Below are 27907 nucleotides of genomic sequence, written 5' to 3'. Positions count from 1 at the left end.
GTCCCGTGACCGGAAGAGGGCGAGCAAGAGGCGGAAGTGAAAGCGGGGAGGGTGTTTGGCCCCATTAATAGAGGGAGCCGAAGGTAGCGGAGGGCCGAGTCAGCGCGGCGGCCGAGCTTTTCGTATACGGTGAGGGCGGAGGGGGCGATGCTGTGGGGCGGAGGGTGGGAGAGCGAGGGACATAGAGAGGGCGGAGGTGGAGGCTGTTCGGGATCTAGGGCCGCTGGGCCCGGTGCTGGGTGCGAGGCCCCGGGTGCGGCGGTCTCGACTCGCTCGCCGGAGCTGAAAGAGGCGAGGCTGGGTGCGGCTCCGTTAACGGCGCCGGAGCGGCTGCGGCTCCTCCTCCTGCCTCTTCGCTGGGGCCGCGTTTGCTTGAGGGGTTTGGGGCGTCGAGGAGCGGCTGGCTGGGCCCCGCCCTGGTTTTCTAGGAAGGCGGGGAGCAAATTCGGGTTGGTTTTTTCGCGGCGCGGGGGTGGCGGTGGGATATTTTACCCGCTTCGCTACCCTCCGCCTGTGGGTCACAGGAGCGGATCTCCCCCGCGAGCACCGGCCGTGCGTGTGTGGCAGACGCGGTAGGAGAAGCCCGGGGCGCGGGGGAGGGTTGGTTCCTCTTTCCTTGTCTGGCTCCCTCCTTCCCTTCCACCAGCGCCCTCCCCGGAACAAAGAAACGTGGGAAAGGGGCCGCCCTCCCCCAGGGTTCTGTCACGGTGCGGGCCGCCCGGGACCATTCGGTTCCCGAGTCCTCGGGAAGCTCTGGAAGGTGAGAGCGGAGGAGTAGCTTGCAAGCCCAGCCCAAGTTCCTTCTCCCCGCCCCTCCCGGCCAAACAATAAAGCTTCCCGTAGCTGCCGGCTGGAGCAAGGCATGTTGGATGAGTTCCCGGTGGGGGTGCTAGCCCTGTTCGTGTTATTGCCGAACTTTTGTAGCCTTTGCTCTCTTCTCCACCTTTCCCGTGTAGCTTTATATTTGTGATTACCCGAGGAGGTTGGTTTGTTCCTTTGCCGTGCTTAAAAAGGAGCTCTCGAAATGCATGCAGAGTTTGGGGTGGGGTGGGGATTGTGGTGGAGGGCGGTGCTTTTTCCTAGTGGGCAGCATGCTGCCAGACACTCGGTCCCATTGAATGCAACTGGACTTAATCCTGAGTGGAGTGTTGCACATAAGCTATTAGTAATGATTGTGACTTGACAATACTAGTTTTGGTGAATTGCATGTGTGGAATGATGTGGCGATATTTACACAGAGAACTAAGAGAGTAGTTATTTGAAGAATCTATTGCAGAATCTGCCCAGAATACCTTGAATGTTAAATAAATGGGGCCAGCTACATGTTATCTTACTAGCTAAACATGAGGTCATTGATAAGTTGGGATGGTAAACAAAATGTGATCTTCTCATCCTGGAGTGTTGCCTGTGAGTAATGCTTTAGAAGTCACTGGTCAGAGCAAGACTGCAGGTGTTCTGATCTCCAAGGTTTGAAGTGCTGATGTCCTTAAATAAAGATCTTATCTTATCTTAGTCCTATTGTAGTAGATCTTGTCAGGCTGATTCTTTTAAACCAGTTTGCTAAACTAAAAATATTTCAGCATGAGCACAATAGAAGCATGTTGTTTCTAAAGCATCAGCCAAAAGGTAAGAACAAAAATGTATTGGGCCCTAAAACTGATTTTACTCTAATGACTACCAAATACTAACTACCATAGTGAAAGAAAACCTTTTTTTTAAAAGCCAGCTGAAAATCGGACCAGCATAATATTTAGGTCAACAATAATGCAACACTCCTGGATGCAGACTATTCGTCAGATGTAACATGTGTAATCTAGTATCTCTTATAGGCAGCATATATTTTCAGAATATATTTACTGTGTTCAGAGGCTGAAAAGTGAAACGTCCAGAAAACTCTTCCTGTTCTAAGCCATGCCCTCTTAGTTGGGAAGAACAAACATACTGTCTTGCTTGTGACTTCAGCAGCAGCTGATTAAGCACATGATTTAGTTTATGAATGGTTAACTATGATTTGACTAGGTATCAAATAAATGCCATGTCTTTAATGGAAGCAAAGAAATGCATGTCACTCTCGTCTTTCGAAATCCTGGCATGTTTATACAGAATCACTTTTTAGGGGGGAAATGGTCACATCCTGGACTTCATCAACATAGCCTCTATGTTCTAGATGAATTTTAAAAATAACTTTCAGTCTTATAAAATACAAATAGTACAAAATCTGTAGAAATGTCTGCTTCATTCAGTGTCTCAGTAATAGAAAGATGCTCTTGCATATGTTTTCCTGCACACAATACTGTACTTATAAAAGTTCCAGCCAAGGGTTCTTAAAAACAGACGCAATAAAGGATAAACTCAGAATACAGGAAATAGATCACCTTAGAGCTGCAAGCTGCAGTACAAAGCTTAAAATATATATTTACTTTTAAGTTGGTATTGAAGTTTTTTTACTTTACCTGGCAGCTATTAAAGCAAGACTCAAGGCATTTTCAGTTCAACAAATTTGATTTCATACTGTGTGAGACCATATGCTTTGTGTGCAGAAGGTTCCGGCTTCAGTCCGGCTCTAGAGTAGCAGGTGTTGACTTATGCCAGCTACCAGAGAACTACTGCCAGTAAGAGTAAATGATACTGAACTCTGTGCACCAGTGGTCTGACCTAGTGTAAGGCAGCCTCCTAGGAAAAAGAAAGCTGACAACAGTTAAATTATATATGTGTGCTCTGAATTCAACCTGTATTCAAAATTATACATGGCAAGGGATATCCTGGAAGTGTGGTGTTATAGCAAACATTTTTAATTCAAACCACTTGATGTTAAATCAACTAAAACGGTACTGGATTTCCTTCCATAGTTGGAAGCTCCCTGTTATAACGAATGTCTATGTAGGTGGCAGACTGCCTTTGTCTGGAGGGAGCAGTACACTGAATAGGGCCAAAAATGGTAGTTATAGTTGGTGAATCTGTTTGAACCTGAGGGTTGTGTTCTTTTCTGGATATCCTTCTGGGCAGCATGCCAGCAGTGAGTGCAACTAGAGCAAAAGTGGCCAGGGCAAAGAATGTTAATTTTACTTTTATACAGTGGACTAGTTTCTACCTTGCTGTTGAAAGCTGGCATCATCATTATTAGCTTTGTGGACACCGATCAACAAATATTCTGTAGTTGGTTTATAGAGCAATCTGCCAACCCCCAACTAAACAAGATGCAATATTAAAAGCACGCAACAGTTAAAATAAAAATACAATGTAACTTTGCTTCTAGCAAACAGACGAAACAGTAAATGGTTAGAGCCTGCCTTTTTATTTTATTAAAATAAGTTAGTTTAAAATGCATGGATAAAAATGTATTCACTTGGCACTGAAGAAACAATTAGAAGCAGTGCCAGGCAAGCTTCTTTAGTGAACCTCGTTCATAGTTTTGGTGCCCACACCACAAAGGCCGTATTGGTAGCCATCCAACTGGCCTTACTTGGTGGGAGTGCAAAAAGGAATGTAAGGTTCAGGTAGGTATATATGGAAGAAGCCAACCTTCCAGTTAACCTGGCCACAAGCTATTAAGGGAATTAAAGCTTAAAACCAGCCATTGAAATTGGGTATGGAAAGAGATTGGAAGCCAACATAGCTGGTAAAGTGCTGGCATAATTTCACCAGAGTGTCCAGCCCCAGTTGATCTTGTGTTTCTGTCTTGAGCTAGCTGCAGTTTCCTGGCCATTTTTTAAAAGGATGCTCCTTGTACACTGCATTGCAGTAATCTAAATAGGCAGCTACAACCACATACATAATTGTTCTCCAAGATGCATCCATCCAGGTATTTTTGCAATTGGTATATAGCCCAAGTAGATAAAATTTGAAGGGGGTATCCAACGTGCACTCCAGATATTCCTGGACTAAAAGTCCCATCATCCTTGAATGTTGGCCATGCTGGCTGGCAGTGTTCGAAACTCAGATATAAGCTAAGTGCCAAATGGCTCCTTAAACCAAGGTTGCAGTTGCCAAAACGGAATGTCTAGTTGCTATTTTGAGGCAAGACAGCTCTAAAGTCTTATTTTTCAAATGATGGACTGCCTGTGATTGATTCTCAGTTAAACATCTGGCTAGTTCAGATGACTACCTTGAGCTAGGTTAAGAGCTTTGAGAAGTGCAAAGTCACTTGATTCAGGGACACTCCACATATATATTGGCCTATTCCGACCGCTTTTCCTAAGGCAGACTGCTCTTGCTCAGTCTTCACAGAAAAAACAATTTGGTTCCAGAAATTCATTCTGATCATGCAGATGAAATATAACTGATAGAATTCTACAGGATGGAGTATTAGCATGTGAAAACAGTCCAGATCCAGTGATCCCCAAATGGTGGAGATGTCAGGCGCCATCCTGGCACCCTGTCATCTTCACTTGGTTGCAAGTGGTCGAAAGCCAGGTGCAAAATGTGCCTGGCTAATTTTGAAAGGTTAGAGTTGGACTGTAGTCCAGGAGCATTAGTAGTGCACCTCGTTGAGTAACCATAGTCTCCTTAATTTTTGGATGACAGTTTTCTTGCAGTAGCCTGAAGATAGATAATGCACCAATTGTTGCCCTGCCTTACCTTCTTTGGGAAGCACACCCTCAACCAGTTTTGCAGATAAGTTACCATAAATGTGTACTTGATTTTCTGTGAGATGCATGAGGGTAATGTTCTTAAATCCAGATCCTAGCCATGTAGCACACTCTTGATAGCTTCAGAAGATAAAACATTAAGGTAGATTTCTCCCTCCCCATCCCCCACTTGGGATTAGCCAACTCAGAGTTGGTTTGTGATACTGAGATGAATGCACGAAGCCTTCTTGGAGTCCTCTGTGAAATAGCTGGAGGTACTCTCTGTAATATCATTGGCAAGATCATTTCTGTTGCAGCAACACCATCTCTCGGGGTTATCTATCCACTCACTGATGCCGACTTGCAAGTCTTATACTTTTAGCCTTGACTAGTTATAAGGTGCAGGAAGAAAGTATTAGCAAACTCTGCAGGGGTCTCATCCATGTCTGATGGGTGATCTCATTACAGTAGCTGCCTTTTAGGTGAACTGCTGGAAGCATTCACCCTAACACTAGCTGACAATTATATTCATCCCCATTAGATAATATCTCCCTCTATCTTCTGTGCCACTATTCAGCTGTCCAAAACTCTTCCTTCTGTGCTTTCCTTAACAACGTTTTTCTCTGCCCTCCCCAGTGCTGGTAAATATGTTTCTTCCAATCTGCCATTTCATGCAAGGGTGTGAAAAATAACAAAATTAAACTACAGGCTGGAATTTAATGTAGTGCTAAGTGGAATTCGCTTGTGCAAGGAAACATTTCCCTTTCTTCCTCTGCATGCCCCCTAATCTTGTTTTAGGGGTCCCCCTGAGCATATTCAGGAGTGGGAGGGGGGATAAGTTGCATGAGTAGGCCACGTAATTTCGGGTTGTGCGCTGCAGCGACCTGGAAGTAACGGAGTGCATTACTTCTGGGTTTCGCCGCTCGCACATGCGCAGACGGTCAAAATGATGTCATGCGCAGAAGCTTCGAATTGCAACCCGCAGGCGCGGGTTGTGTTCGCTTCTGGATGTGAACGGGGCTCCGGAACGGATCCGTTCACATCCAGAGGTACCACTGTACTATAGAACTGTGTGCAGGCAGGAGGCACTGTGAATTGGTCCATATACATTGCTTTCAGTGTTAGAAATTAGCCAGGCATGTTTTGCTACTGATGTAGGTCCAATTGCAACCACATGGAGATCTATGATTTGGTGACTGACATCTCCATCTGGCTAGCCTCTCCAGCTTTCTTAAGCAGGTAAGCAGAAGAGCTTATTTATTGCATTTATATCTCACCTTTTTCTCCAAGGAGTTCATGGTTTGCTCCCTCTTCAGTTATTCCCTACAACAACTCTGTGGGGTAGGTTAAGAGGCTGTGATTGGCCCAAGGTCACCCAATGAGCTTCATGACTGAGGGGATTTAAACCCTGATCTTCCAGGTCGTATTCTGACACTAACCACTACACCACAGAGGCTTCCTAGAGTACTTCTGCTATGGGGCAGCTATATAAATTAAGTAGGTAAATAAATATGGGAAGAGCAGAATGTCATTTAGAGAAGGATCTGAAATATTTTCCTTGAAGCTTGAATTTGTTTTATTCTGGATTGTTTTGTTTTAATGTGTTGTATAACTCTTTGAAAAAATTCTCTTTAAAATATAAAGAAATATATAAATGAAATTAATAATAATAAATCCCATTGTAAAAAAAGGCAACTAGACATTCCGTTGTGGTGGCCATAACCTAAGTTTAGGGTGCCGTTTGGTGATTATCTTATATATCTGAGTTTCTAACACTGCTTTGTATCAATATGATTCCCATGGCACTCTATAACAATATATGATGAGGGTCAGTGATGCAGTTAAAGAGAGCCTGCATAGCTTCAACATAGCTCAATTCTGGGTTGACCCTGACTAGTGTAGAATTAAACATCTAATGTTAAGCTTAAGAAATAGGTTTTCAAGAAACCACTCTGCACTATACAAATGCCCCAAATGCAAAGTTTGAAGCACCCTTTTAACACCATTGGATGTATTGGAGTACAACATTTTGTGTGTAGTGGGATAGTCACTAATTTGCACTTGCACCCTAATGCTTTTCAGTCCATTCAGGGACTTAGAATTCAGCCAGCAGGGGGCTGGTTCAAGGACTGTTGCTCTGACTTAGGTCAGGATAGGCTCCTAAGAACAAGGTAGGTTGTATAAACATGGCTTGGTTATGTATCACAGCTGAATGATTGGTAGGTAAATGAATAGACTAGGAGTTGCTGTATAGCATGCAGGCATTTCATGGAGCATTCTGTTATCAGTTGCTATCGTTCTGGCACATATTGCTACAAGCATATCTGCTGATGAGCTTTCCTTTTTGTTTTTTTAAACCAAAGCTGCAGCTTACATGCAGCAGCTGTGCTTGAAGCTCTCTGCCCAGCACTGGTCTGCCCTTGGTGATGTCATTGTTGCTGTTCTATAAAGCCATTTCTTACATAGAAGAGAGCCTAACTACATGGCAGGTTTTCTCAGTAGTGCTGTTAATGTAAACTGTCAAAAGTACAAAGTCTGGTCAAGCCTACCAGCCTGATTAGCTAATATTGTTTGTTATATTGATGAGTTGCTTTGCACCAAAACAGTCACAAAGCAGCTTGCAGAATAAAAATCCATACAAAAGCACATTAAGAAGTGTCTATCCAACAATAATACTTGAGAAAATATCCTTTCCATTCACCAAAGAACAATTGTCACAAAACCAACAGAATGCCCTCTAAAACGGCAGCAGAACTGAAACCAAAACATCTTTCCTGGTGCCAGAAAGTGTTGATTCTAGGCGCCTTGACCTGTGAGGGCATTACAGAGAGGGTGTAAGGTGTATTGTGTAAGGTTTTATGCATTGCAGAGAGGGTGTATTGTGTAAGGTTTTATAGGTAAAAGCCATTACTTTGAATTGAGCTCAGTGGCGTATTGTTAGCCAATTCAACTTCACCAGAACTGGTGAGATATGTTCAGACCCCTAGTTCCCATTAATAATCTGGCTGCTGAGTTCTGCACTATAACGGCAGCTTCAAAGACAATAATACATATAATGTATTGCAGTAATGTAGTCTAGACCACTGAAGCACTGAAGGCAGCAGAAGGGACCAGTGTTAGAAACTCGGATATATAATATAATTGCCCAATAGCACTTGAAACCCAATGTGGTCGACACATTGGAATGTCTTGGCACTGTGCCGCGCCCCCCCCCCCCGATTTATTATTATTGTTCATTTCATTTCTATACTGCTTCATATTTTACAGAAGAAATCTGAAAGCGGTATGCAACATATTAAAACAATCCAGAATAAAACAAATTCAAGCTTCAAGGAAAATATTTCAATTTAAGTGACATTTTGCTTTTCTGAGTCACCAACCTGGCATCAGAAATCTCCACATGGTTGCAGTTAGACCCCCGTCAGTCACAAAATGCAGCTGGTGCCTGGCTAATTTCTAGTACTGGAAGGCACCCTGCACTTGGGGGTGGCACTTGTGCCTCCAATGGTGGTAATAGAGCCAGGAGGTCTCCAAGCTGCCCACCTGATCTTCTAGTGGAAGCACAACTTTGTCCAGAACATAGAGCACTCAATAAACCTTGGGGTTGGCAAAAAGTATTGCCTGTTTAAGCAAGCAGGTTATTCTTAACTAATTTTTTTAGATGCTGTTGTGAAATACGAACCTGTAAATTACTGAGTGTTGTGAAATTTAAAGGAGGTGGCACTTTAATTGCCATAAAGGCTAATTCAGAGTTGAGACCATAAACGCTTGATAGAAAGATTTGCATTGTTCTCCTGAGTACTAAAAGTATTCCTGTATCATACAAGATCTAGCATTGCTGACTTCTCAAATAAAAATTGCATAGGGTGTCTTCTCAAAGAGGGGAGGGGCTTATCTGTTACTTAATCATAGTGCTTCACTAATTCAGCTTGTACACAGATTGTCTTTAAGCGTCTAATACATTTGCCTGTGTGATCTGGCAGTTTGAAACTGCCCATTGTGCCCAGATTAAAAGTGAAGGCTCGGTAAGATGGAAGCCTGGTTTATATTTGATAAACTATCATGAGGATAGTAATTCCTTGTGGCTAGGTAAGGAAACAGTTGCATTAACCAGGTGAGTTGTTCCCTTGCTGGAAGATTTTATGATGATGAAATAAGACTTGATCTAAAACTTGTTCAGTACTCTGCTGTATCTTGTGGACAGGTTGTGTGGCAGGGTAACTTCTTTACCTGTACTTCCTGCCTAACAAATTACTCATTTTAGTTCTTCTTGTTGTCAACTCAGTAGATTTATCTGGTTTTCTGTATCTAGCTTAATTTTTTTCAAACCCTTGTAACGTAAGTATACCATTGTAATGCTAATGGAACTCTCCTACCCTGAGCCCTTCTTGAATCTTTTTCTGTTGCTTTCATGTGCCTCAAGCTTGGAACTAAAGGACTAGAAGCTAGCAAGCACTGGCAGTCATGTTTAGGTATCAACTGTTAGTGGTTCCAGAATCAGGCAGGGCTGATGTGCCAAAGTTGACTGTCGATCTAGGTGGTGAAGAGTTAGGGATTTGAAGGCAGATGAATCCATTGAATCATTCATGTGTTAACAGTGAGATTTTGTGTTGCATGCCCTTGACCTTTCTTTGAAAAACCATGTGAAATAACCATTCTAATATATCTAGGGTCTGGCAACAACCAAGTGAGCACATCAGACTGCAAAGCCTAGTTCCACCCTACCTCCTCAGAGGCTGAACTGCCACTTTCAGCTGTTCAGAAGCTTTTGCTAGTGTCTTTGCTGATTCTCAATTTGAGGAGGGGCATTTATAGGAAAAGTACAACTTGCCACTCAAATGTGTGGCTCTATCCTAGCTGCATTTAGAAACTCAGGGGAGAAATGCTGATTGCTTATACTTCTGCTCACTTCCAAAAGAATCATTCAACTGTGCTGAGTTCACAGTACATCTAAAATCATTATAGAAAGTCAAAGACTCATTCTGACAGGGTGGGGAAGCAGACATTGAGTGTTTTCTCAAGGAGGGGGGGGGGCAAGTGATTAAGCACCCTGAGCCCACACATGATGCCGTAATCTGACTGTGCAGCCTTGAGCCAAGTACTGTTCCTATGGACACCAGAGGGAGTGAACAGGAGGAGGGAAGACATGCCACCAGAAAGAAAGTTGGCAATAAGAACTTGCTTAATATGTGCAGAAACTGAAATACTGTTCAGTTTTAACTGAATTTATTTCCTTCAAAGTAGCATAGCATGTTCAAGGTATCCTCTCTTTTGGCCCCTCCCCTCATAGTTGTGCTCTACAATATAGAAGCACAAACCTGCCCCAGTGTGCTTTGAGACATACCGGTATATTAACTCAGTAGAACAGCTCCTAAGGGTAATGCAGAAAGAGCCTGTTCTATCTGTGGCACAGTGTAGGTCCCATGTTTATATGGGAGAACTGACAATTTCATCAGATGCAATATATGTAGAGCTGCTGAACCAGTGTGGATGCCTCCTGTACTTTTCCGGAAGCTTCTGACTCTTTACATTCCTCCAGATTGGCACTTGACAGGCCTGGTGTCCAAATACCTCTTTAAAGGAGGCAGCAACCGGTCAGGAGTGTAAAGGCATATTCAGGCCAAGTGTACAGGAAATCAGTAAAGTGGCAAGGCTAGTAGTGGCTGACTTGTTACCTTTGTGACTGATAGTTGGCCCTGAGGTCTTTAAATTTGTGGAGTGTCCTAATCTACATTCTCCCTGGTAGTGATTGTGAAATGGCGACTTAGTTGCTTGTGGCCAAATACCTAGCGGCCAAATACAGAATAATCTGTCCCATGTGAGGTAATATATATACATTAGCAGATGCAAATTAACTATGGGTACTATCTAAGTCATGCTCTGAGTAGATCCATTAAAATTAATGGGCTTAAAATTAGGAATGACTAAAAGTCAGTTTCTCTTGCTGTATTCTGAATATTACCTGTTTGGAGACCACCCTAATAATGCAGGGATTTGGAATTGGATCCTGCTGGTGGGCCAGTTTCCAAAATCCCCCCCCCAAAAAAAATAGGCCGCCTTGGGTAAGTGGGCATGGTCACTCATCTGTTAGGTGATTGACACCTGTCCAAGTTCAAAGGAAGTTGCTGATTCAAATCACTTCCTTCAGCCCCCACAGCTGCTCTAGAGAATTCCCAGTAGGGTTTCCATTCAGCATCAATCAGCTGATTGGTGCTGACTGGGAGCCACACTTGCAAAGGAACAAATGGACCCACCCTTTCCTCACATTTGATGTTGCCTGGGACCTCAGGTATGTGGCAGCTGCCTGTGGTCTGTGGGAAACTTCAGCGGGTCAAATTGAGGCATGTGCTGGGCCTAACCAGGCCAAGGGCTGAAGGTTCCCCACCTCTCCTGTAATAACTTAATTCAGCTTTTGTTTTATGCAAGCTGTTTGATAAATGAATTGCTGTTGTGATAGAAAACAGTAAAACAGGAAAAAAATCTTCATAATTCAATTCTAATGAGTAGAAAATGCTTTGGAACTACAGAATTTGGAACATGGTGTGAATTAGGTAGTATCTGGCATATCAGAAGTAGCTTGCAAACCTTTTCCCAACTCCTAAGAGCCTCTTTCCAGCATAACTCTAAAACAGGAAGGTTCTTGGCGAAGTATATATAAATCTGAAAACATACTCTATGTAGTGAAGTACTGCTGTTACAGACACAGTAGATAGGTTACAGGTTCTAGTTTTTTTAAATGTGATTTCAAAAGAAAAATATTTAGGGAGGGTCATACACACCATGCCCCTAAATGCCGTTGACTGCTGAAGTGACAAACATTGTGTGAATTCATGGCATTCCTTAAGCAGAGGTAACTACCAGAGTGTTAAAGGTGCCAGATCTTCCTTTAAAAATGTAATTTCAGAACTTAACTGCTAATTCTGCACTCATTGAGCAGGTCAAATTTCTATTGCTTAAAGCCTTTGCAAAAATTGAGATTCAAACCAGCTCAAAGGTATGCAACAAATTATATTTGAAAATACAAATTAGTAAAAAAAAAGTATATAAAACACAATAAACAAAAGCCAGACTTGAGGATAAGAAAGCAGTAAAACAAAGGACGAAGAAAGCAATAACATCAAATTGGTTATCACCCTGATAATCCTTCTTTCTCTGAAAGCAGGGGGAGGCCCGATTACAGTGGTTCTGGGTAGGGGAAGGTATGGCATGGGAGGTGGGGCAGACCAGTTAAGGTGCACATGGCACAGGTAGTTAGTGACTGCTCTGTGTGCCAGCCCCTTCCTCAAACCTGGGGAATTGTGGTTGTCATATCAGCCAGCCCTTGGGTCTGTGACTGCTGCTGTTGAATGCCAGGTCGGTCCAGAATAAAATCTCCCTCATCCATGATCTGATTATGGATGAGGAGGCTCATCTGGCATCTTTCACTGAATCCTGGGTGGGTGAGCAGGGTGGAGTTGGTCTCACCCAGCTGTGCCCACCTGGGCACTCAGTGCAGCATCAGGCTAGATTCGAGGGTCAGGGAGGGGGAGTTGCTGTGGTTTATAGAGATTCTCTCTCTATCTCCAGGCTCTTTGTCCAGTCCGGGGGTGGGGTAGGCTGGGAATCTAGAGTGTGTGTTTCTGGCATTGGACAATTGGGACAGATTAGGGATTCTGCTGGTTTGCCGTCTGCCTCGCTGCCCAGCAATCTCCCCACCTGAGCGGACAGAACTGGTCTTGGAGAAGGTTTTGGGTACTCCTAGACTGCTGGTTCTGTGAGACTTCAACATTCATGCCAAGGCAGCTGGCTCTGGGGCAGCTCACGACTTCATGGCTGCCTTGACAACCATGGGGCTGTCCCAACATGTCCCCTGCACAAAGCACGTGGCAGGCCACACTCTGGACCTTGTTTTCTTGACTGGGCAGGAAGAGGGTGATTTGAAAGTGGGGGGGGGCATTGATCCCCTACATTGTTTAACATCTACATGAAACCACTGGGTGGGGTTATCTGGAGGTTTGGAGTATGTTGTCAGCAGTATGCTGATGACACTCAGCTCTATTTCTCCTTTGTATCTGCAGGCGAGGCAGTGGAAGTGCTGGACCAGTGTCTTGCCTCAGTAACGGCCTGGATGAGAGCCAACAAACTGAAACTCAGTCCACATAAGACTGAGCACTATTAGTGGGTGGTACCCTAAACCAGATGGGTGGGAGATCATCTGCTGTTGATGGGGTTACACTTCCTCTGAAGGAGCAGGTTCATAACTTGGGGGTGCTGCTGGATCCTTAGCTGTTGCTCGAGGCTTAGGTGGCCTCAGTGGCCTGGAGTGTCTGCCATCAGCTTCGGCTGGTGGTTCAGCTACGCCGCTATCTGGACAGGGATAACTTAACTACTGTTGTCTATGCTATGGTAACCTCAAGGTTAGATTAATGAAATGTGTTATACATAGGTCTGCCTCTGAAGACGGTTCGGAAACTTCAGCTAGTGCAGAATTCAGCAGCAAGATCATTTGAGCATTTTACACCAATCCTGGTCTGACTGCACTGGCTACCAATTAGTTTCCGGGCCCAATTAAAAGTGCTGGTTTTGACCTATAAAGCCTTAAATGGCTTGGGACCACAATACTTCAAGGACCGCTCCTTCCCATATGAACCTACCCAAAACCTGAGATCATCTTCTGAGGCCGCTCTTCATGTGCCGCCGCCTCGAGAGGGCCGGAGGGTGGCAACACAAGAATGGGCCTTCTCTGCAGTGGCTCCCCGTCTGTGGAATGCTCTCCCCAGGATAGTTCGCCTGGCGCCTTCATTATACACCTTTAGGCGCCAGGTAAAAACACTCCTTTTTAACCAGGCCTTTGGTTGATCTGATTGACATCTTATGCCCTTTTAAAATGTGGCTTTTGGAGGGGGGATTATTGGGTTGTTGTTTTTATTTTGATAGTGTATTTTGTGGTTTTATATTTTGATTTTATTCTGTGAGTCTCCCTGAGACCTCCAGGTGTAGGGCGGCATATAAGTTCAGTACTTACTTAATAACTAACTACCGTATTTTTCGCTCTATAAGACGCACCAGACCATAAGACGCACCTAGTTTTTGGAGGAGGAAAAGAAGAAAAAAAATATTCTGAATCTCAGAAGCCAGAACAACAAGAGGGATTGCTGCACAATGAAAGCAGTGATCCCTCTTGTTGTTCTGGCTTCTGGGATACCTGCGCAGCCTGCATTTGCTCCATAAGACGCACACACATTTCCCCTTACTTTTTAGGAGAGAAAAAGTGAGTCTTATAGAGCAAAAAATATGGTAACTAAATATAAATACATAAATAGATATCCATGCAGTAACCAGTGCAAAAAGGTACCATCCTAGAAAAAAGATGTGGAATGTAATCCCGATAAAGTAGGATCCCATTTCAAGTTCCTAGATAAAAGCACGAAGCATAAAATAGATCTTCCACATTGCATCCTGAGTCAGATGAGTCCAGCAGTACTGGCCATCAATCATGGTCATCAATGACATACTCTGAGAATAGCCATAAAGGCTTGCTTGAGCTTTGAAAAAGTAAGATTAAACCAAATAGGAGCTCTACAGTGGTTATCTTTACATAGCTGGAAGCTTTTGAACTTAAAACTCAGCCTTTTTGAACAAAGACAATTTTAAGAGCAATAATTTTAGCATCTGTGATTTGGGTAATCAAAGAGTATATAGAGCAGGGATAGGGAACCTGGGGTCCAGGGACTAAATGCGGCCCTCCAGTCCTTTCTAGTTGTCCCTCAGGATTCTGTCCAGGCCACACTGTTTTTGCCTGCCTGGAATGTTTCCTTGAATAGTGCAAATGCCTCTCATTCTGGAGGGAGGGAGCTTTGTCTGTAAAAACCTCTGGCATTTGTGCAGCTGAAATATAAATCTATTGTACAAAGGTAAGAGTTACATGCATTTGCATGCCTACTTTTGCATCCAGCCCTTGGGCCGGAAAGGTTTCCTGTCCCTGATGTTGAGAGAGTTTTTTTTATCTCAAGAGTTTCCTGGAGAGCCAATTCTATAACTTGATGTATCATAAGATAATAAGAATCTTATTGTACCTAAAGTTTTTAAAAACAGTTAATTGTGGACTTGGGGTAGAATTGAAGGAAGTCCAATTTCTTAATAAATTAGAGCTGATAGAATACCAAGGGTACTAATTGGTGCAGACGGCATCTTAAATCCTAAAAACGCATAGTTCTTAGTTTTCCTTAAAATCTCCATTATGACAGTTGCTGACTGTATGGTTTAGGTCAGTGTCTCCCAGTTGGGGCCCCCAGGATATCCCAGCCCCCCCCCCCGTGAAAATTGCATAAAGGGGGGCACAGCATGAGGTTCGGGGGCCACAGAGTGAAGTGAGAAGAAGAGAAAAAAATCTTTCTAAAAAAAATAATTCTGATTGGCTGGCTATATGCTTGGCCAATAACAAGCAGGTAAGGGTGTGGCCTAGCGCTTCTTTTTGCCACGTGCATTTTCTTGGAGCAGTCCTGGTTTGTTTCCAGCTGGAGACAAACTGCAATCCAGCTGCAATCCACCCCAGCGCCTAGCCAATAAGGTCTGGTGCTGCTGACTTGCATCTAGTAAATTACTAAGTGTCTACTCAGAAGAAAGCCACACTGGCCTCAGCGGGCCTTACTCCCAGGTGAAGGTGTGTGGGGCTATAGTGTTTTATCTAGGCAGCCAGGGCTCCTCTGGATGACAAAATCTTTTTGCACCAGGTCAGTGAGGACCACTTGGGACAGTCCCGGATTTACAGAAATTGTCTCAGTTTCTGATTTGATTCCAGAATGTCCTCCTTTTCCTTAGGACGTCCCTATTTTCACCAGAAAAATGTTGAAGGGTATCTGACCCCCGAGCTATCTGAAGGCAGCCCTGTGTAGGGAAGTTTATTCAATGTTTAATGTTTTATTATTGTTTTTATGTATGTTGAAAGCTGCCCAGAGTGACTGGGGCAACCCAGTCTGATGGTGGGGTATAAATAGTAAAATTATTATTATGGAATACAGCATTTCTATTTTCATCGGAGAAATGTTGGAGGGTATGGTTTTGGACTGTAATCTGTAGGTTCCCCCATCTTTGTCTAATAACTGGAGTCAAATAAGTGTTGTTTACTTTTTATAATACATGAAAGATGGATCTCCCTTGGGAGGTTCTGGACTCTCCTTCCTTGGAGGTTTCTAAGCAGAGGTTGGATGGCCATCTGTGTGTGACGCGGTAGCTAAAAAAGCCAATGCAATTCTGGGCTGCATCAATAGGAGTATAGCATCTAGATCAAGGGAAGTAATAGTGCCACTGTATTCTGCTCTGGTCAGACCTCACCTGGAGTACTGTGTCCAGTTCTGGGCACCACAGTTCAAGAAGGACACTGACAAACTGGAACGTGTCCAGAGGAGGGCAACCAAAATGGTCAAAGGCCTGGAAACGATGCCTTATGAGGAACGGCTAAGGGAGCTGGGCATGTTTAGCCTGGAGAAGAGGAGGTTAAGGGGTGATATGATAGCCATGTTCAAATATATAAAAGGATGTCACATAGAGGAGGGAGAAAGGTTGTTTTCTGCTGCTCCAGAGAAGCGGACATGGAGCAATGGATCCAAACTGCAGGAAAGAAGATTCCACCTAAACATTAGGAAGAACTTCCTGACAGTAAGAGCTGTTTGACAGTGGAATTTGCTGCCAAGGAGTGTGGTGGAGTCTCCTTCTTTGGAGGTCTTTAAGCAGAGGCTTGACAACCATATGTCAGGAGTGCTCTGATGGTGTTTCCTGCTTGGCAGGGGGTTGGACTCGATGGCCCTTGTGGTCTCTTCCAACTCTATGATTCTATGATCTGTCATGTATGCTTTAGCTGAGTTTCCTACTTTGCAGGGGGTTGCACTAGAAAGATGACACTTAGGATCCCTTCCAACTCTATGATTCTTTGTTTTTTTCTGCTTTAACAATATTTTATTGTGTTCCTACCATTTAATGTAATTGTATTTGGTATGAATTATAAAAGATATAAATAAAACATACTCTATTTACAAACAAAACATTTAAATAGCTACCTTTCTACCGGTAGGACCGTGGGGGGTGGGCACAGGAAGGAAACACGGTCTGAAAGGGCCATGGTCAGCAAAAGGTTGGAAAACACTGGTTTAGGTAGTTGTTACCACCTTGGCCTTCATTGTGGCAAACTCCAAACTGTTCAGGCCTCTGGAGTAATTGGAATATATTGGCCCAAAACTAAATGCTCAATTTGACTTTACTCATGATGTACTTAAACTAGTCCAGCTGATCACCAAAGGTTGAATTTGCAGCAGGGCACGGAGGATTTATCTAAAGCCCGAAACTGAGATGTGTTGTTGGCTCGTCACTAGGAAGCTCTGGCTCTGTGGATGTTTGCAAAGCATGTGATCCTTCTGAGTCTTCAGGAGTCCTTAGTCATGCCTTGGTGGTAGAAGTGCTTGAACTGGCCAAGGCTGTATATCGAATAGCATGAGGCAGCCACTCTTGGACAATTGACTCTCCTAATTGGGGCTGTCACATGGACTTATTAAGTATTTCTCACAAGTGACTCAAAAAAACTACTTTTCAATGATAGTATTCATCCTTTCTATGTGTGAGCAATGCTAGCTGTTGGAATTCAGTAAGAAGCAAAAGTCCTGTTAACTGTCTCGGGTTTATTTTGCTGCAAGAGAGAATGATGGGGCAATATCTGAGGTGTCTAAAGGAACAGTTATTAAGCAAATTTTCAGGTTAATAACAAGTTGACTTAAGGCAGAAGGGAGGGACTAGAGGAAGTCAATTAATATGTACACAAAGTTGGATTTTAAAAAGATTAAGTCTGTTTTTATTGTTTATTTGTTATGGTGGTGGGTGGGATGGATTTTGTATCGTATTGTTGATTCTCTCTGGTGTATCTTTTCTTTTTATGTCTTTGTTTGTTGTTTGTTGTTTGTTGTTGATACTTGTTATAATTTTGGAAAATCTGATATTATTTTTTTAAATTGACTTAAGGCAAGATATTCTGATTATCTTATTATCAATCTTAATATTTTTGAGCTGCTTCATCAAAGATGCCTATATCACATGCCCATTTCTTAAGTAGACAATTTCAGTACCAAAATGTTTGAGGCTATTACAGTTTGTGCTTTTGCAACAGAATTATAATGCCTCAAGTCGCCTTGTGCCTGACAAAATCGCTCAGTGGGAAGGGACAAGGCTTCTTTGACAAGCAGTAATAGAAAAACTATGGGATGCGGGTGGCGCTGTGGGTAAAACCTCAGCGCCTAGGACTTGCCGATCGTCAGGTCGGCGGTTCGAATCCCCGCGGCAGGGTGCGCTCCCGTTGCTCGGTCCCAGCGCCTGCCCACCTAGCAGTTCGAAAGCACCCCCGGGTGCAAGTAGATAAATAGGGACCGCTTACTAGCAGGAAGGTAAACGGCTTTTCCGTGTGCTGCGCTGGCTCGCCAGATGCAGCTTGTCACGCTGGCCACGTGACCCGGAAGTGTCTGTGGACGGCGCTGGCCCCCGGCCTCTTGAGTGAGATGGGCGCACAACCCTAGAGTCGGACATGACTGGCCTTCGGGCAGGGGTACCTTTACCTTTAATAGAAAAATGATCTGCAGTCACTAGTGTTTCCTTGGAAATTTTGCAGTTAGAGGAATTAGCTTCTGGTTACAAACACTTCGGGTTACAAACTCTGCTAACCCAGAAGTAGCTGCTCCTGGTTGCGAACTTTGCCCCAGGATGCAAATGGAAATCGCGCGCCAGAGGCACATGCACAGGGGGAGGCCCCATTAGTGAAAACATGCCTCAGCGTAAGAACAGTTTCAGCTTAAGAACAGACCTCCGGAAGGAGTTAAGTTCTTAACCAGAGGTACCACTGTATTCAACTCACCCATTTTTTAGTACAATGGTACCTCTGGTTAAGAACTTAATTCATTCCGGGGGTCCGTTCTTAACCTGAAACTGTTTTTAACCTGAAGCACCACTTTAGCTAATGGGGCCTCCCACTGCTGCCGCGCCACCGCTGCGCGATTTCTGTTCTCATCCTGAAGTAAAGTTCTTAACCCGAGCTACTACTTTCGGGTTAGCGGAGTCTGTAACCTGCAGCATCTGTAACCCGAGGCACCACTGAACAGCAGTTCAGTTATGTGGAAGCTTCCACATACCAGTTGTTCTTGTGTAGCTCCTCTTAAGCTAGTTGGCTCAAATGCAATGCTGTTGCTGTGAATAGCGAACAGGAGACATGAGACACCTTGTAACCAAATTCATTAGCTCTTTCAATGTGTCTAGATGGAAAACAAAGTGTGTTCCAAGCATGACTATTTCCACCTTAAAAAATGTTGGGTGGCCATGATCATCTGACATGCTCTGTAACTCTTTTCTAGTTTCTTTTTTGTGGGCAATAACACTCTCTCATAAGCAGTACTGCTTGTACTGCTGCACTGCTAGCGTTCCTTGATTGTGTGGGGTTTTTAAGACTGAATGCCTCAAACAGGAATGCAGTGTTTGAAATTAGCCAAGCCGCAGGCGCATTTGGCACCAGGCTTTTGACCACTTGTAACCAAGTGAGGATGCCTGGGGGTCTGACATCTCCATCATCTGGGGATCATGGGATCTAGATTGTTTTCACACACTAATACCCAATCCTGTAGAATTTTATCAGTTAGATTTTATCTGCACAATCGGAATGAATTTCTGGAACCAAATTGCTTTTATTGTGCAGCCTGAGCAGGAGCAGTCACCATTAAGAAAAAGAGATCGGAATAGGCCCTGGATCAAGTGACTTTTCTACTTTAAGTTCTAAAAGCTCTTAAACCAGCTCAAAATTGTCATCTGAACTGAGAATCATTATCAGTCAGTCCATCATTTGAAAAATAAGACTTTAGAGCTGTCTTACCCAAAATGGCAACTGCAGCCTTGGTTTAAGGAGCCATTTGGCGTCTAACTTGTATACAGTTGTACCTCAGAAGTCGAACAGAATCTGTTCCGGAAGTCCATTCGACTTCCAAAACGTTCGAAAACCAAGGCACGCCTTCTGATTGTTTTCCGATTGCACAGGTGCACCAGAAACAATAGTGGAAGCCGCACTGGACGTTCAGCTTCCAAAAGAACATTCGAAAACCAAAACACTCACTTCCAGTTTCTGATCATTTGAGAGCCAGAACTTTCGACTCCCAAGGCATTCGGGAGCCGAGGTACAACTGTATCTGAGTTTCTAACACTGCAGGAATGGGAAGCTTATGTGGTAGTTCTTTTGTGCAGCTCAAAAGAATTTCTGTAGAACTATTTCAAGCTGCATTTCTGCATATAATTTCAAGAGCATGAAGCAAGTAAAAATTCCTGGATACTTTAGGTGATCTCTTAAAAATGATTTCACTTAGAGTCTGGCTGTGCACTTAAATCTTGAAGTAAGAGTTGCCTTGGGTTTGTCAGTGTGGAAAATCAGAGTTCTAGAACGGGTTGGGAACCTCTGGTGTGCTGGATCCTGACCTCACCCACCTATTGTGGACCACTTTGAAGAGGGTGGGACTGCCCTCCTGTTATTCTCCTGACACTATGATGCAGGGCTTGAAATTAGCAGGGCTCCAGGTGCATTTTGCATCTAAAGATTCTCCATTTGTGAGCACTTCAAAAAATCTGGGTGCCATTTTTGTGCCTGACTGACACTCAAGGATTATTGAAATGTATGTGCTTTGAAGCCTCAAGTGTATGCTAAGGATAGACAATATGCTAAGGAGTTTAACAATAAAGAGTAGAGTGTTTTGAAAACTGAAGTACTGTACCAATATTTTTATTTTAAACACCAAATAAAACGTGCATTAACAATTTCTGCTAAAATGTGATATTAACAATGTGTCACTTAATGTCAATTGCATATTAGTTCATGCTTATCAAAATAATAAATAGTGTGGGCCTAATATGGTACACAGGGTGGAAATTTCCCTTGCCTGCAGTAGAAGTTTACAGCAATGAGTCTCTTGCACAATGTCTGGGTCCCTTAAGAGCCAGCTAAAACAACAAATTCTAAGGAACTGAGTACAAATACTAGTTTGTGCATTCAATGAGCAAGCCCAGTGATTAACCATTGCTGTACAAGAAGCTGCCAAAGCCTGCTGTCATAAGCTATCAGTGCAGCTTAGCAATCTCTGGTATATGAATTGCATGTAGAACTTTTGGTTAATTGCTGCTTGCCCCTTGTGATATTTTCCTCTTCCACATTTGCTGACCAGCTGAACTTTATAGCTGTTTTATGAACTACTTACAGATGCTGCTATCTTGACAATAGTGACTGTCCAGCATTCAAAGAACTGTGAAACCTTTTCCTTGCTCCTCTGCCTTCATCGGTTCTTCTTAAAAGCCCCTGCTCTCCTTCATCCTGCTTCCTTTGGAAGAGGCTGCTTGCGAAAGCTTCCTTGCTGCCCGTTTTAATTCTCCAGCACTTGGTATACAAACATTGCAAAGCATTGCAACTAACTGCCAGTGGGCCACTGTAGATCGAAGGGGTTTTTATCCCTGAAGGGTGTGTGTAAACCTGAATCTTGTTGAGCATTTATTTTCTCCCTATGCAATAGCCAAACCGCTTTCTAAACTTGTTATAGATCTTTTGGTGAAAATTAAGACTTTTGAACTGGAGTCCTTGCAGAGTCTAATCTGGTTAGTAATGCATGATTCATGCATAGAATAAGGGTAAGATGAGACTCTTTGTTCTTTCACAAGGGATAATCCTTGTGAAATCTGAAGCCTAAAGAGGACTGAAGTTGCAGTGTGCATAGTAGCATTGACTAAGACTGTTAGCATGCAGGCAGCTGGATAAAAAAAAAAGTATGTTGCATGCAAGCCATTGTTAATCATTGGGATTCTTCATTATTAGATAGTGTGGCAGCCTAGTTTCCCCATCAAGCAACTTTTTGCTGCTCTTGCTTGGATACATTTTATTTCCTTACTACTTGTGTTTCATGGCCATACTTTCCCAGAACTTGAAGAGCCTGATGCGTCCTCGTGTTTTCTAGTCATAAGAGTAGGCCAAACCCTACGGGTTTAACAAGTATGTATCTGAAGAGGCAGTACGTACCTGTTAACCTAGCTTGAAGCCACACAACCTGCTCATCGGTTGTCCTGTACTTTGAGATGCTGCAAGCAGCAAATGAGCTGCATATTTTTTTAAAAAATAGTATTCTCTCTCTTTTTTTGGTCCAGTAAGTGCACTTGGAACTGATCTTCTGAACCCTTGAACAATGACTTCTAGGAAGAAAGTATTACTCAAAGTCATCATCCTTGGCGACTCGGGGTAAGTGGAGCCTCAACAAAGTGGTGTCTGTTACTATTGGATGTAGCACAATGTTTGCTGCATCTTAAAACGCTCACTTGAAATGCATATGACTGGGGTAGTTGGAAGCTCTTTACAAACGGGGACCTATCTATCTTACCTGTGAAGCTACCGAAGTTTTGTTTGCTTTACTGGCACTGTATAAATTGCTGTGCAGCATCAGTGAGCCATGCAGAATCCAGGAAAACACTTGCTGAAATGCAAATTGTTGCTGCCATGGAATTGTGATCAAAAGTAAAGGAAGCAACTTGGCCTGCAGCATTGCATGTGTTGTGTGAATTACCACAAAAGGGAGAAGTTGATTTAGGTTTTGAAACAAGTTCCAGAATAATGAAGAAAATAATAAAAATAAATAAACCAGCACTCCACTTTCAGTCTGTAGTTGCTGGGGAAACTTGTTTAAAGGCTCAAATTACACAGATACTTTTTTTTTTTTACAAAAACTCACAACCCTGGTAGAATTAAGACTATTTTTTATTGTAGAGTAATTCTTCAGAGTCAGATGGTATGTAATCTTAAAAACAACTATATTGTTGCTGCCTGATCTAACCTTCAGTGCTGAATAAATTGTCAAAACATCCTACCTGCATTATGCTGCCTAGGCAATTAACAGCTTCACCTACACACTGCATGACTGAGGAAATCCAGGCTTTTTGGAGCTTTCCACAAGAGAGAGAGCAGATGTGCGACAGAAAAATCAATGATCATAAAGCTCTACCAGTTCTCTTAAGAGCAGTGCTCTAGGCATTAAAGCAGCGCGGTACAAACCATGCTGTCATAGAATACCAAATAGATGCTTAATGCAAATGGATGGTTTTTTTGTGAGTAAAGCTGTTTCACAACTGTCAGTGGAAAAGCAGTTTCATATTTGCTGCCTGGAATGTAATGTGACCCAAATTCTACTCTTAATAAACAGATCTGATGTCACTTGGCCCAGGCTTCTGAAAGATGTTGTGGCCATCTTGAGTACATCTCTGCAAAAGAGATTGGCCGCTGCAGTCATTGTTGTGAAATAGCAAATTCTGCTAATGTGCCACACCAGCCTCTCAGTCGATAGATTGAAGCTTCCTTAAACAATCTGTTGTACACACACATGATCTTGTATCATACTAGAGGAAAGACCAAAACTATTCCATCTAAACTAATTTCCTTTCCTCAGTTACAGACTGTTCACATATTTTCATACCCTGTATCACCTAATAGGCAGAGTGGCTTCAATAGAAAATAAATTTGGGCCACATCTCGAGACTGGTCTTGTGAAAGAGCTCGCTTCAGCACCTAAAGATACTAATGGAATTAAAGCCTAGTCCAGCAGAGACACAAGGCTTTCAGCACAATTTGCTGTTTTAATTCCACATTTGTGAAGGTTGGCATGTTGAAATGAATCCTTTATTTTCCAGACAAAGAATATAGCACCCACCTTACTGATAGTGCATTTGATGTATTCATCTAATCGATATATTTGAAAGTGCTGCTTCAGATAGCTCATGCAACCTCTTTGAGCCTCTTTTGTTTCAGTTATTCTGTGGGATAACTTGTTCCTGAACCTAATTCAACCTCAAATTATTAAAGGGATGTCTTGGAGGGTGAACTATTTCTTTCATAAGTAGAATGTTAAACACAGGGCTGAATTGTCTTATTTTTTAGGGCTTTATATTGCCTTTCAAAAACACTTGAAACTAACTTAAAAACATGTATTTAAAAATGCATGTTAAACAGCAGGATACAAAAATTTCCAGGCAGACCAGAAAAGAGCTATACTGTATTTGAAAACTGAGCAATGGCATTTCAAGATCAAGATCATTTCAGTAAAAAACAGATGGCAATAAAAACACTCAAAGCCCACTAAAAAGCAAACTGACAGGCTTTGGGTGCTTCCAGACTGTTGCTATTTTCAGGTGAAATTCTACTGTGGCAAATTCAAGTTAATGCAGTTAAAGTTGATTTTGAGGTCTTGCTCAACTAACTGTTTCAACAAAAGATCATACTTTTTGCCAGAAGGAAAGTGACAGGCAAATGCACTGGCAAGGAGGGTGACATTTGCTTGGTGCAACATCTTCTGATCTCCCTGTGAACAAATTAGGATGTATTCTCAGTTATATGGGTTATGTGGAAGTGATCCCAGATGCACCTAAATACAGGGCCACCACTGAAATGACCCCTGAGAGGAGTTAGTTGTTTGGATTTCTTTACCTTTTTCATTTATTTCCTGCTATTCTTACATCATTAAACCCAATGCAATGTAGGTGCTTTCCAAATAGTCTTACATGCAGACCCAGACCAGACTCTGGCCTGTTAGCGTCAGCAAAGTGGTGGTCTCACGTACCTTCAGATCTAAGGTGGGGTGGGCTTCCTGTCGTCCCGTCCCCCACCCCACCCCATTAGTCTGCAGCTTTTCATCATCCCTGACCATTGGCAATGCTAGCTGGGGCTAATGGGAGTTGGGAGTCCCACAACGTTTGGAGAGTCGTAAGTTTGCCACCAATGCACCAGTGTTTTAGTTGTAGTCCTAAGGATTAAAACACTCCTGAATAAATCCAAGAGTGATGCAGGGTAACTTGTATTCTTCTGTAAATAGAATATGGCTGCATACTGTGTGTGCACAACAACATGTATTCTTTGTATCCTTATGGCTTTTCTCTCTTCCTCCTCCCATAGGGTGGGAAAGACATCTCTCATGAACCAGTATGTGAACAAGAAATTCAGTAACCAGTACAAAGCTACAATAGGAGCTGACTTCCTCACAAAGGAAGTGATGGTGGATGACAGGCTAGTCACAATGCAGGTAAGAATTGTATCCATTGCATTTCTGCAACTTGCAGCAATCCACAAATTGTATTTTGTGTTTAGGTGTTTATAATCTGCTTTTCTGCTAGACAGCATTAATAGGGCTAACAGCATGGTAGGGAGGAACACCCAGTTCAAAAGAGCCAGTCACACCAGGCCCTGCATTGATGCTTGGAAAGCAATAGGATGATTGACTGGTGGTCCCAAGGCTCAGCACACTGTTGAGAACATGTCTTGCCCTTCTTGAGCCTCTGGAGGAGGCAGTGGCAAACATGAGTGTTTGTGAGAGACATAGACCCTTGATGTGTTGACACGAGTGGAAAAGAATCCAGATCTTACTAGGGATCGCATATATGATAGTTGGACAACTATTCTAAACTAGCCGTTGTCAAATATCTACAGAATGCTTAAATTATATTATGGTGTCTTGTTAGTAGCGACAGAAGTGAGAGTGGCTTGCCCCTTACCTTGCGGTGCCAGAGGGCAAATTGAGTAGCATCACAAAACTTTTCCCTCTGGCAACCTGCTCTAATGCTGGGCATCTCCCAGCAAGACCACAAGCAAAAACAACCCTGAGCAAAAACAGTTAGATGTGAAGTCCTGCATCTAGGTAGAAAAAATCAGAGGCACAAGTATAGGATGCAGGAGAGCTGAGAAGGAGAGGCTTATTTTCTGTCATGCAGACTAAAGGCTAGCCTACTCTTGTATAGCTCAGCATGGCATGGAGCTTCCCCTGCATGGCCTGCAATTTTCTGAACTGGGTGGGGTGGGGAATGGTTTGTAATTCTAGATGGTCCTGCTTTGTTTAAGGGGTAAAGACACTTCCTTCCCACATTTGGCAGGCTGCTCCAAATTCACTTGCCAAACTATTGGCACTATTGGGCTTTAAGAACCTACTCTCCATTAGGGGCATGCTGATACTTTTTCCAAAGGCATGAATGTGTTCCTTCCAGATTCGTATGACATTCTGACAAGCAGCGTTATGGCACTGAGGAATGATTTTGAGGCCTGATCTGAGCTTGTCCCTAAGAGTTCTTCTCCAATGTCTTGCAGATATGGGATACAGCAGGGCAGGAACGGTTTCAGTCTCTGGGAGTAGCCTTCTACAGAGGAGCAGACTGCTGCGTGCTGGTGTTTGACGTAACGGCTCCCAACACATTTAAAACTCTCGACAGCTGGCGAGATGAGTTTCTCATTCAAGCCAGTCCGCGGGATCCTGAGAACTTTCCTTTTGTTGTGCTGGGAAACAAGATTGACCTTGAAAACAGACAAGTAAGCTGGTTGATGCATACTGTGGTGTTTAATTAGAATAATTATCAAAGCAAATATGCTGAATCTACCGCCATTAACCAGGATCTCCTAAGGATGCTAAACTGAATCCTGTCTGCAGAAGCCTGCTATTTTTAAATAGTGAAGAGAAAACAATGGGAGTGGGGGGGGAATGGGGAGAATAGTGGGTGAACAGTGTTTCTTGGGGATTCTGGGAAACATGGAGCTTTATATTTAGCATGGCAAATTGCTGTGCTTTTTGGCAGTGAAAAAAGATGGCTGGTACAGACATGGAAGATGAATGTGGTTGACTCTTGGTAATTATAAAGAGCTTAAAGGAGTTTGCTTCTATTACAGGTTACTACAAAACGAGCACAGGCCTGGTGCTACAGCAAAAACAATATCCCTTATTTTGAAACCAGTGCCAAGGAGGCCATTAACGTGGAACAGGCTTTCCAAACAATTGCACGAAATGCACTTAAGCAGGTATGAGTTCTAGTGCCCTCTTCTGGCAGTCCGGTCCTTATTCTATATGCAATATCAAACTGGGCGATGGCTGGAGTTAGGTGATGGAGGCACTGATGCCTTTGTGCACTGGCATTTGTCCAATATGTTTTCCAGTTGAACAGGATTCTGAAACATTGCAAAAACCTGTTTTCAAAGGCAAAAGTGGTATGAACATACATCCCCATAGGCAGTGATGCCTCTTACGTCATCAACAGTTGGAATTGTGTGTTTCAGTTCCTGGCACTTCCAGGTGTGCTGCACCTGGTTTTTACATTGCACCTTCTCCTGTCATAAACTGTAGTATTAACTTGGTTCTGTTAGGAAGACTTTGCTTGCTTCCTCCAGAGAACAGGAGTTGGGGAGGCAGGTATTGGACATGATGGTGAAGTGGTGCTATTAGCACCCACTTAGTTGAATAAAAGGACCAAATTGTAGTTGGTGACATTTTCTTTCTCTCATTATAGGAAACTGAAGTGGAGCTTTACAACGAATTTCCTGAACCTATCAAACTAGACAAGAATGACCGGGCGAAAGCCTCTGCGGAGAGCTGCAGCTGCTGAGGTGGGGCTGGAGGGGTTGAGAACAGTCCTTCACAAACAGATATCACACTTAGGCCTTCAAACACATACACACACAGCCCCTCTTCTGTGTAAAAAGAGAAACAAGACCCTATTTTCAGTGGCCAAAATCACCCATTTTACCATGAACAACTTGTAAGCCCATTCCTTTACACGCCTCCCATGTCCCTACATCCCATCTCATTATTTCATGGTAGCAGACCTTTCTCCTAGTTTTAAAAAGAGGAAACTATGTTTGGAACTTAAGCTACTTCCAGGTGTCCCAGCGGAAAGAAACTATGTACAGAATCTGTAACAATTTACCTTTTAATGTCTTGTGTTTCCCCTGTGAAGGCTGCAACTGGAAAGGCTGATTACTCATAGTTCATTGCAAGCTCAGCATTCGATCCAACTAGGTTGAGTTTTGTATGTATCTGTTAATGCTTGTTACTTTTAACTAATCAGATCTTTTTACAGTATCCACGTATTATGTAATGGCTTCTTTAGGAGAAATCTTATAGTACATGTTAATATATGCAACCAATTAAAATGTATAAATTAGTGTAAAATTCTTGAATTACATGTTTAAGTACTGAAACACAGGTTGTTTAGGAAGTGAACAGGACACTTGTGGAATGCCGTGTGCTAGCAACACAAGTCCAGATAGAGGCAGTATTCTGTACAGTAGAAGCAAGAATTATGTAAACATTTTTATTGATTTTAAGAGCCAAAAAGCTTCATCTTCTGGAAAAATATTGTCTGGCTTCTTTGTAGCTAAATCTTCAAAGGATGATTTGCATAACCTTGCACACTGGATTATTGGACTTAAAAAGAAAAATTAAATACAGCTTTCAGAATGATCACTTTGTTTGCCTTTTACCACCACCACCACCACCCTTCATGATTAATTCTGC

At 43.0% G+C, this 27907-nt stretch overlaps 1 protein-coding gene across 1 annotated transcript; it reads left to right on the top strand.

The window, feature by feature from the left end:
- On the top strand, window positions 1-27853 carry RAB7A (RAB7A, member RAS oncogene family). The gene is made up of 6 exons (XM_053377958.1): window positions 1-129; window positions 21744-21834; window positions 24532-24658; window positions 25714-25932; window positions 26287-26415; window positions 26901-27853. The coding sequence occupies exons 2-6, from the start codon at window positions 21782-21784 to the stop codon at window positions 26994-26996; spliced, it is 624 nt and encodes a 207-aa protein (XP_053233933.1). The 5' UTR covers window positions 1-129; window positions 21744-21781; the 3' UTR covers window positions 26997-27853.
- Window positions 27854-27907: the final 54 nt, after the last annotated feature.

This window comes from Podarcis raffonei, chromosome 2 (assembly GCF_027172205.1).
Source record: "Podarcis raffonei isolate rPodRaf1 chromosome 2, rPodRaf1.pri, whole genome shotgun sequence".
Taxonomy (NCBI): domain Eukaryota; kingdom Metazoa; phylum Chordata; class Lepidosauria; order Squamata; family Lacertidae; genus Podarcis; species Podarcis raffonei.
This window is presented reverse-complemented; position numbering and strand designations above follow the sequence as displayed.

What these genes read in the sequence shown, in the direction of transcription:
- RAB7A (XM_053377958.1), top strand. Translation starts at nt 21,782, where the DNA reads ATGACTTCTAGGAAGAAAGTATTACTCAAAGTCATCATCCTTGGCGAC. An exon ending in TTGACCTTGAAAACAGACAA is followed by an intron (nt 25,933 to 26,286) that starts GTAAGCTGGTTG and finishes CTTCTATTACAG; the next exon opens with GTTACTACAAAACGAGCACA. An exon ending in CACGAAATGCACTTAAGCAG is followed by an intron (nt 26,416 to 26,900) that starts GTATGAGTTCTA and finishes CTCTCATTATAG; the next exon opens with GAAACTGAAGTGGAGCTTTA.